Source organism: Gadus morhua, chromosome 14 (genome assembly GCF_902167405.1).
Source record: "Gadus morhua chromosome 14, gadMor3.0, whole genome shotgun sequence".
Classification (NCBI taxonomy): Eukaryota; Metazoa; Chordata; class Actinopteri; order Gadiformes; family Gadidae; genus Gadus; species Gadus morhua.
The window spans coordinates 7029407-7039406 of NC_044061.1; the positions used below are offsets into that span (position 1 = coordinate 7029407).

Sequence of the window (10000 nt, forward strand, 5' to 3'; positions counted from 1 at the left end):
AGCTACAAAAATGACTCTTTCCAAGGAGAGGTGTGTCTAAAGAGGGAAAATCATGAACATTTCTTTCGCAAAATTATTCAATAAATACTGTAAATATAGCGGGCAAAATTCCAAGCGATTCATCAATAAAGAGCCATTCATTTTGACTATGACATATTTCTATTGCTACATCCTTTGATCGAGGCTTGACATAATCCATTAATGACTTGAATCTCACCCAGGAGTCTGTAAGAAAAACATATCCCGGGACAGTTATCTAATGCAGTGAAATTCACAGTGTGTTACTGCCAGAAAAAACACCTTGCTGTACCAGGAACATGGCCTGCTCCAGTATACTTCTCCTGAGAGCTCAGACTCTGGCAGCACAGAGGAAGTCTCCTCCATGCCAAATTATGGCCCTAACTAAACTCACCTTTTTAAAAACACACACACACACACACACACACACACACACACACACACACACACACACACACACACACACACACACACACACACACACACACACACACACACACACACACACACACACACAGACATACATACACACATACACACACAGGCACAGATGTGCACACACACATGTCAAACCAAAAGCCCAAGCTCACCATGCCTTTTCACACAGATGCACATACATACACACACACACACACACACACACACACACAAACACACATGAACACATGGCACTTTGAGTGCCATGAATTAATAATTCCACTGACTACATGTAAATGAGTTGCAATGCGTTTAAAAAAAAAAAAAATTAAAAATGTAATTGACTACAAGTGTTAGTTGAACCACAGTCGTCAAACACACTCCTCGTTTTATGTGTGTGTGTGTGTGCGTGCGTGCGTGCGTGCTTGCGTGCGTGCGTGTGTGTGAGTGTGTGTGTGTGAGATTTTATGGATATCTGCCAATACTCTACGGAAGTCATACAGGGAAGCACATTAAACACATAGCAAAGAGGAAAAAAACATGAATAAAGGAACACGTGGCACCTCATTTAAGAGGCTAATCCTGTAATCGCAATCACATTCCTTTTTTTTCGTAAAAGTTTGCCTCAGTTTGTCCGTCCCCTTGATGTGTCTTAACAGCACTCTTTTAGATAAACAAGACTGTCAATAGGCGAGCTTTAACACTGAGCAGGTTCAAGTTAACACTGCTGGAGGTGAAAGAAAGGAGAGATAGAGAGAGAGAGAGAGAGAGAGAGAGAGAGAGAGAGAGAGAGAGAGAGAGAGAGAGAGAGAGAGAGAGAGAGAGAGAGAGAGAGAGAGAGAGAGAGAGAGAGAGAGAGAGAGAGAGAGAGAGAGAGAGAGAGAGACACACAGAGACAACCACAGGAAAAGCCAGGCTGCTGCGTGTAGTGACAGGCTGCTTGAGCCTATTAGGAGACCATACAGCCCAAAGACACCATGAAAAACTCATTATTTCCAACTATCCACCAGTCAATCAAAGTGTGCATGTGGAGGCAACACACACTCCTCAAACACATGCTATGCACACACACACACACACACACACACACACACACACACACACACACACACACACACACACACACACACACACACACACACACACACACACACACACACACACACACACAAAAAAAAACAACACACACAAACACACACACACACACATACAAACACACACCAGGTGCAACACATCTTTACCTGAATATCCATGAGAAAGGGAAGGAAGAGTGGATCCCTTTTGAAAAGACATAAAAAAGTTGCGGTAGTTTTCAGAAAAGCGAAGTTAAAGAAAAAGGCAAAAGTGGAAATTGAGAAGGAAGCCTAAAGTTTGCCGTTGGTGGCTTCAGAGCGCGATGCGCTGGAGAAACGCGTTGAGAGAGAGAGAGAGAGAGAGAGAGAGAGAGAGAGAGAGAGAGAGAGAGAGAGAGAGAGAGAGAGAGAGAGAGAGAGAGAGAGAGAGAGAGACGGACGGAGAGGGAGACATAAGGAGAGAGTGAGAGAGAGAAAAAGAGCGCAAGAGACCTAGAGAGAGATACAGGGAGAGGGAGATTCAGGAGGAGCTGACTGTGGGAGAGACCCGAGGAGTACTAAATGAGAGGAACATGTTGGTACACTGATCCTGAGAGAGAGGGAAGAGAAGAGTTTTTGGCTCCCAGCTACGCTCTGATTAATATCAGAGCTCCCCTCCTCCCCCTCTCCCCTCCTCCCCCCTCTCCTCCTCCCCCCCTGACAATCCTGTCACATCTGGCGTACAAATCCTAGCAAGCCTTCTGGTGGCGGAGCAGGACAGAACCTGGGTAGTCGGGGTAAGAGGGGAGCCTGGGTGGTGGTGTAGGTGGTGGGTGGTGGTGGGGTTGGAGGTTGCGGTGGGTGGGTGGGTGGTTGGGTGGGTGACTGGAGGCTTGGTGGGTGGGTGGAGGGTGGGTGAGGGGGGGGTATCATGCTCCAGGAGACGCTGCGAGGGGGAGGGGGGTCTTAGGCAGGGGTGGACGCCCCTCACGGATGGACCATCATGAAGCTAATGAAGCTGACACAAACACACACACACACAGACACTCACACACACACACATGCATGCACCACCCCCACGCATACATTCACACACACACACACACACACACACACACACACACACACACACACACACACACACACACACACACACACACACACACACACGGCAACTCACACACGCATGCACGCACGCACACACACATACACACACTCAAAAACACACAGACACACACATACACACACACACACAAACACACTCAAGGGCACGCCAGCACACACACACACACGCACGCATGCACGAAAACACCTAAAAACAGCAAAAACACACACGTGCGTGATGTGCCGAAATGGAGGCGTTAAAGTGAAGGAAGATTGAGAAGGGGAAAGATGGAGGGATAGATAAAAGGATATAGATAGACAGATACCGTTAATGTTCTGAAGTGGTCTGACACAAACACACGTCAAAGCAATCCCAGGTTCTCACTTTGGTGCTGTTGTTTTCCTTCTTTTGCATTTTTTTATGTGAGTCTGTATACGTGTGTTTTTCGGTGTGTATGTGTAAGTGTGTGTGTGTGTGCGCGCGTCTATGTGTGTATGTTTTTGTGTGTCTGTGTGGATGGGTGTTTCTGCACGTAATTGTGTAGGGGTACATTCTTGTACATTAAAAACACTTTGTTTTGCCCCTGCAGTTATTGAAAATGACAGGAATGGAAGTATGGTTGTAATCATGGTCACTTTAACTTATCGAAGAAGTGGGGAAGTATTTATATATTTAAGAAATGTGTTGTCCATTGAAATCCCCATTCTGAACAAATTCAGATTATTCAGCTGCAATTTCTTTTTAAAGATACTTTTTTGCCAATAATTTTAACGTTGTATTTTTGTAGGAATAAATCTAAAAGCTACAAATATATATATTTCTGTAACATGTTTATGTTCTTTTTATCGAAAACAAAAATGGACATTCATTGTCTTTAATTTAAAACATCTTAAAATGCTCAAAATGATTTTATTCATTATGTATATTTGCCTGTGCTGTTTTCTAAGTAAAAAAATATAACAACAATTTATATAACCAGTTTTTCATTCCACAACGTTTGACAATGAGAACTATTCTGTTCCTCTCCAAAGGAATACCTACAGCCACCAAAATCCCCCACAAAAAGCCATTATTCCATTATGACCGTGTCTATGAATTACTTGAATCAATTACATTCTCTGAACTTTTCCCTAAACTACCATCATCGGCTTCATCCTGCAGTAAGAACTTTGGTTATGTTTGTTTCGTGTCCTCTCGGCACTGTGGATGCTCTGCTTACCAACGCTAGTATAATGAGTCCAACCACAAACTGTTTCTCCAATAACAGTTGGAGAAGGTTTACAAAAACACACACGCTCACACACTCACACACACACACACACACACACACACACACACACACACACACACACACACACACACACACACACACATACGCACACACCAACGGAGAATGGGAAAAAGAGAGTACAGGAGAGAAAGTGAGTTGTCTGCTGCTACCCAACATCGGCACTCAGACAGCTTAGCTAATTGTTACATTATGGCTGCAACAAAACATTAGCCTACTTTTAAATTACATTCCAACAGCAGCCAGCCATCCAAGAGTGTAGGGTAGGGGGTTTGTGTGTGTGTGTGTGTGTGTGTGTGTGTGTGTGTGTGTGTGTGTGTGTGTGTGTGTGTGTGTGTGTGTGTGTGTGTGTGTGTGTGTGTGTGTGTGTGTGTGTGTGTGTGTGTGTGTGTGTGTGTGTTGGAGGGGGGGGGGGGGGGGGGGGTTTAAAGCAAGCATGCCTGTGCTGGTTCTCATGCAACAGAGCTGGGCAACAGACGCAGGGACGCGACTCAGAGTGAAGTAACTGATGACACACGGTGAACGCATGGAGTGTGGGATATCCGAGACTGGACATGACGGGAATAAAAAACTCCTGATTCCTCCAAGTTTCCATCTCGTTTTTTTTCTTTGAATCACTCAGTCAAGTCCGATATCATTGTTTGACTTCTCGTTGGTTTATTTTTCGAAATGGAATTGGAAGGAATATAATATAACAACACAGAATAGCACGTAATAATAAAAATAATCGAGGAAAAGTGTGATGAACTTGTGCCCGTCGACTGTCTGAGTTTTGGATGGCCCTTGGCAACGAGGCTTCGTGAAGACACTTTCTCACACATTCCCTCACGCTTGTTTTGTGTTTTTCTATGTATTACACAGCGGTACATTGAGCGTTCAACGTGATTGCAAAATGCAATCATGTTGAGTCATTTTATGTTTTTTTGCGGTTCAAGGAATTCTCTTTTCTTTATGACTGTGACACAAAGTCCAGAATGTGTCCTTCTCCACTCCTTCCAATAAAAGCACACATTCCTCCCCAGAGCTATTTTTTTTCTCAATCTAAAAAAACATCATGTAGCGCTTAACCAGAACATGACTTCCCCTGATCCGCACAAAAAGCACCTCGCCACCTGGGGGGCAAACATTCAAGATAAAGTCCATCCGTCCGAAGTCAGCCACACAGACCCCAAAAAACCCCATTCTCCTTTAGTCCGACAACACTCGGAGAGACGCCGTCCCCAGGCTTCTGCCAGCCCACCGCCAGAGAGCCGGGGACCCCAGGTGTGGAACGGGGGGGGGGGAGACGGGAGACAGAGGAATCAAAGCGCTTAGCGGGGCAGAGAGAGAGAGAGAGAGAGATAGAAGAAAAGCCGAGCGTCTTACCTCAGCCATTGTCACTCTTCCTATGTTTCCAAGGATAAGGCGTAGTTTGCCATTCCCCGCGACTCCCACAAAGGATCTGCCTCCAACTCTCCTGTCTGCACAAGTACTAAAGAGCCATCACACACCCAGCGCTGTCTCCTGCAGAAACACGAGTACACATGCACACCGCTGCTCGCTCGCCCTCTCTCTCGCTCTCTCTCTCTCTCTCTCTCTCTCTCTCTCTCTCTCTCTCTCTCTCTCTCTCTCTCTCTCTCTCTCGCTCGCTCTCTTCCTCTCACTCTCTCTCCAACTCTGCCTCTCTATCCAACTCTATCTCTCTCTCTCTCCAACTCTCACTCACATCTATTCTCTTCTCCTCTTTTCTGTCAGGCACTCACTCACACACAAACACACACACGCACACACACACACAAACACACACACATGCGCGTGCACGAGCACAGAAAAACAGGCACACACAAGTTCAGGGAGCCACCACCGAGCGCAACCACTCACTCCGGAGTAAAAGGCAAAAGTCACCGTGCTTTCACTCTGACACACACACACGCACACGCACACGCTCTCTTGCCTCCTCCTCCTCCTCTCTCTCACTCTCTCTCTTTCTCTCCCTCTCTCCTTGCTCACCCTCTAATGTTGCGGTGGACTGGCTCTAAACTACTCAAGATGTTCAGTGTGTGTGTGTATGTGTGTGTGTGTGTGTGTGTGTGTGTGTGTGTGTGTGTGTGTGTGTGTGTGTGTGTGTGTGTGTGTGTGTGTGTGTGTGTGTGTGTGTGTGTGTGTGTGTGTGTGTGTGTGTTGAACTGGGCACAGGGGATTGGAATGAGATCCTCCCACTCTGCATTCTCACCTCAGGAGCTCCCTGCTCACACACACAGACACACAACCACGCGCACACACACGTGCACGCAAGGGCACTCACAAAAACACAGTTCCATGGCATCCACATGTACAAGTGCACTCAAACATACAGGGGATAATGTCGTTAATGCATAGGCCTATGGAGCCACACAGGCTCACCTACACACCTACAGATACACACTCCAGCCCCCCACACACACACGCACAAGGCCAGGGCAGTCTCCCCCCACAGCTGGCTGGAAGGGGGCATGACACTCATCTTTCACAGAGATTTGATCAAAAGGAATCACAAAGGCTGGAGGCACTGCTAATGCAGTCAGGAGAAACTCCCTCCTCTTCCTCTCTCTCTCTCTCTCTCTCTCTCTCTCTCTCTCTCTCTCTCTCTCTCTCTCTCTCTCTCTCTCTCTCTGTCGCTCTCTCCCTCTCTCACTCCACTCCCCCGCTCTTTTTGTCTCTCTCTTCCTCCTTCACTCTCTCTCTCTCTCTCTCTTCCTCACTCTGAGTAATTCCCTAAAATCAATGCTGCCCCTTTCCAAGTGTGTCTGCGTGTTTGTGTGAGCATGTGTGTGTGTGAGAATGTATTTATGTGTGTGTGTGTGTGTGTGTGTGTGTGTGTGTGTGTGTGTGTGTGTGTGTGTGTGTGTGTGTGTGTGTGTGTGTGTGTGTGTGTGTGTGAGTGTGTGTGTGTGTGCGTGTGTGAGAGTGAGAAAGTTTGTGTGCAAGTGTGTTTGTGTGTGTGTGTATGTGTGTGTGTGTGTGTGTGTGTGTGTGTGTGTGTGTGTGTGTGTGTGTGTGTGTGTGTGTGTGTGTGTGTGTGTGCATGTATGGGTCTGTGCGTGTATAGGTGTGCGTGTGTGTGTGTGTGTGTGTGTGAGAATTTTTGCGTGCATGTGTGTGGTTGTCCATGTGTATGTGTATGTGCATGTTCATGTTTGTGTATGTGTGTGCTTATGTGTGTGCGTATGTGTGCGTCTTTCACCTTAGCATAGTCCTGTGAACAACCTCCATAACAAGTTATGCCTTGTGCAGTCAGGAATGTGTCAGCGACCGTGTTAAGCATTTCTTTGGGAGGACACGGGGACCCAGTATATGAGTGTACAAGGATAGGACACTCAAAAAGGAAAGAAAATAAAAAATAACGAAAAAAACAGAATCCACAGCCATTCAAACAGCCTTTAAATTATGTGATGACTTTCCATACGGTTTCAGGGAACGTTGAAGTGCAGAAAAACTCATCGATTCTGGATGGCGTCAAGGTGCCAAAAGCAAATCAACGAGCACAACCATGTGCTCTGAGTCCTATTTTTCAATGATGCTACAGTTAAATCAGTGGGCGTTCAAAAAGTACACGGAAGAGAGATAAGACCAGATACCTCCCTCGTACAACTTTTTGGGGCTTACGTAATCGCACCTCAAACCTTGTATCTGTTCTCACATTGGTCATCAACATCATAAGTATCGGTTTAATACTTTTTAGTGTTTAGTTTTTTTGGGGGGTTAAGTCTTTTCCCTAGTCACTGCCTTCATTCACACCTCGCATGGCCACGGGGAGAAGCTCTGATGATTTTTGCCATCAGAGGCATCTGCTAATCCAAAAATTACACAGCAAGTTTTAACAGGCACTCGTCTTAAACCACAGGTTTGCTGCCGTACCTGTGGCATGGGGGAGGGTGGGGTAATATGGGGTGGGGTAATGAAGTGGGATGATGGTGAAAAGAGGGGAAAAAAGAGAGAGGCACACACAAAGACACCGACACAGGGCGAGAGAGGCAGAGAGAGAGCCCTAAACTAGGGCATCTGACGTTCTCGTTAGGCAACGTCAGAAGCAACCTTTGCTTACGGAGCCAAATAGATTAGAACAATTATATTTGAATATTATGGAATTAGTACGTTTTGCGCGTTTCATATACCCAGATAATCCCGACAAATGTACGTTGGCCTACAATGACTTCAAACATAAAAACACATTTAAAACTCAAAAAAACTAAAACAACCTCCTCATTATTCGCCGGCTTGTTGACCTCATCCAGATGTCAGTGTCCCCGTCCTGCCCGGGGATGTGATTGAGCGTTGGCGGTGGTGCTGAGCAGCGATCAGGATCCAGGACCATGTGGTTGAGACCTGAGGGGTGAAAACCACTTCGAGTCCCGACACGCAAGGCGCTGTAGCGTCCATGCTGGCCTCATTAACAGCCCTGTCGACAGTCAGCGTGGGGGACGGGGAGGGCTGGGGCTTAGCAACGTGTCACGGAGTCAAGCCTGGGCTAGGGGAGAGAGGCGAGGGGATCAGGGACTCTGTCCTCTGCCCTCTTTTGCTGAGGTTGGGGGAGAAGCTGTTTGGTGTATCGCTTCAATTTACTTCAACATCTGTTTTTATTTTGTTTTTCAATTCATCTTATTTGTGTTTTTATTTTTATTTTTTCATTTTTTAAAAATGATTATTGATCCAGTATTGAGATGCCTCTTGTCATGGCTGTTTTTTTTTTAACCAGACTGGAATAAATAGACAACTGTGGCCATTAAAGAACAACGACTCAAAAGTGTTGTTATTTTGTACTTTCCTCAATCGAAAACAAAGCTGATGGAGAGAGACAATGCGCTTATGAGGTGCCTAATCCAAAGTTTGCAGACAAACATAATGTGTGGGAATCTGTGATAACACAAAGAGCAGTCATTATTGTACTAACACAATGGTGGTGAGGACAGAAATAAAAGGATCCAGAAGTCCCAGCGTTGGCCCATTGTGATTAAAAAGCAGAAAAGCGACATGTTTCCAACATTTTCAAACACTTCCGTCTAAGTGCCTCTAGGTGCCAAAAAAAACAACAAAAAACTCTTGTAGCTGACATTCTTTGAGTGGCGCAGTTTCCCCGACATATTGTATTGCAGTCTGGGACTGAGCAGCTGCTCAATACTGGACCAATTAAAATAATGCACGTCCTCGAAAATCTCCAGTAAGTTACATAAAAAAAGAAACGGTGTAGGTTACAAAACTACAGAGTTCTCCTTCAAGGTGCATTGAGCCGAGCATCTCTACTGATGTCATTTGTCTTGCTAAACAAAACATCGGATTCTTGGGAGCTTGCCAATAAAAGATACGGAAAAAATAAGAATGTGAAAAAAACGCATTGAACTTCGGCAGAGAGAACCTGCGATTTTTAACACTCAATTCTAGATTCTTTAGGACTACAATTGGACTCACTTCTAGTTTTGACTAGCACAAATAGAGTTCATGCTTGTCTTCAGTTCTTCTCGGGAACCTGTTTAATGTTAAAAAAGCACACACACACAGAAAAAAAAAATCATCAGATGTGCAAAAGCCTCGCTGGCAGACAGAAATTAAACGCAGCCCGCGAGGACCCTTGAAGTGAGAACTTATTTGTACTGCGAATACTTTCAATGGGAGATCAAAGCCCTTTTTATTTGTTAAAAAATATCCCCCTCTGCCCACTCTCTGCAAAACTTACATATGGATAAGAAACATCCCATCAGGGTATGTAACACTGGTTGATATGGAAACCCCTCTGTGCCCCCCTTCCCACTCCCCCTACCCTGTGGTCGTCCAGGCAGCTCCATTTAACCAGCGCCCCCCCCTCTCTCCCCCCCCCCCCCCCCCCCCCCCCCCCCCCCCCCCCCCCCCCCCCCCCCTCCCCCGCCCGCTCCTCATCCCCTGGTATTTATTCCATACCTAGGGGATGGAATACCAAACACTGCCCGGGACCTGGCCCGGATTAGGCCCGCTCCCTCCCTGACAGAGATTGCTGTTCCCTGGGCTAAATAGCGAAAACCGCGGAAGTATCTTGGGAGTTGGCGAGGGGAGGAGTGGAAGGAGGGGGTGGCTGGTGATAGGTGCCGCGTGTGTGTGTATGCGTATGCGTATGTGTGTGTGTTGGTGCCC

The 10000-nt window shown here is 46.3% G+C and overlaps 1 protein-coding gene across 1 annotated transcript in view; it reads right to left on the bottom strand.

Annotated features, from left to right (window-relative positions):
- bnc1 (basonuclin zinc finger protein 1) overlaps nt 1–5507 on the bottom strand; it is a 19207-nt gene extending 13700 nt beyond the window's left edge. The window contains exon 1 of the mRNA XM_030377538.1: nt 5246–5507. Coding sequence (XP_030233398.1) covers nt 5246–5254 — 9 coding nt within the window. The 5' untranslated portion in view covers nt 5255–5507. The remainder of the gene's footprint in view (nt 1–5245) is intronic.
- Between the last annotated feature and the right edge of the window lie 4493 nt (nt 5508–10000).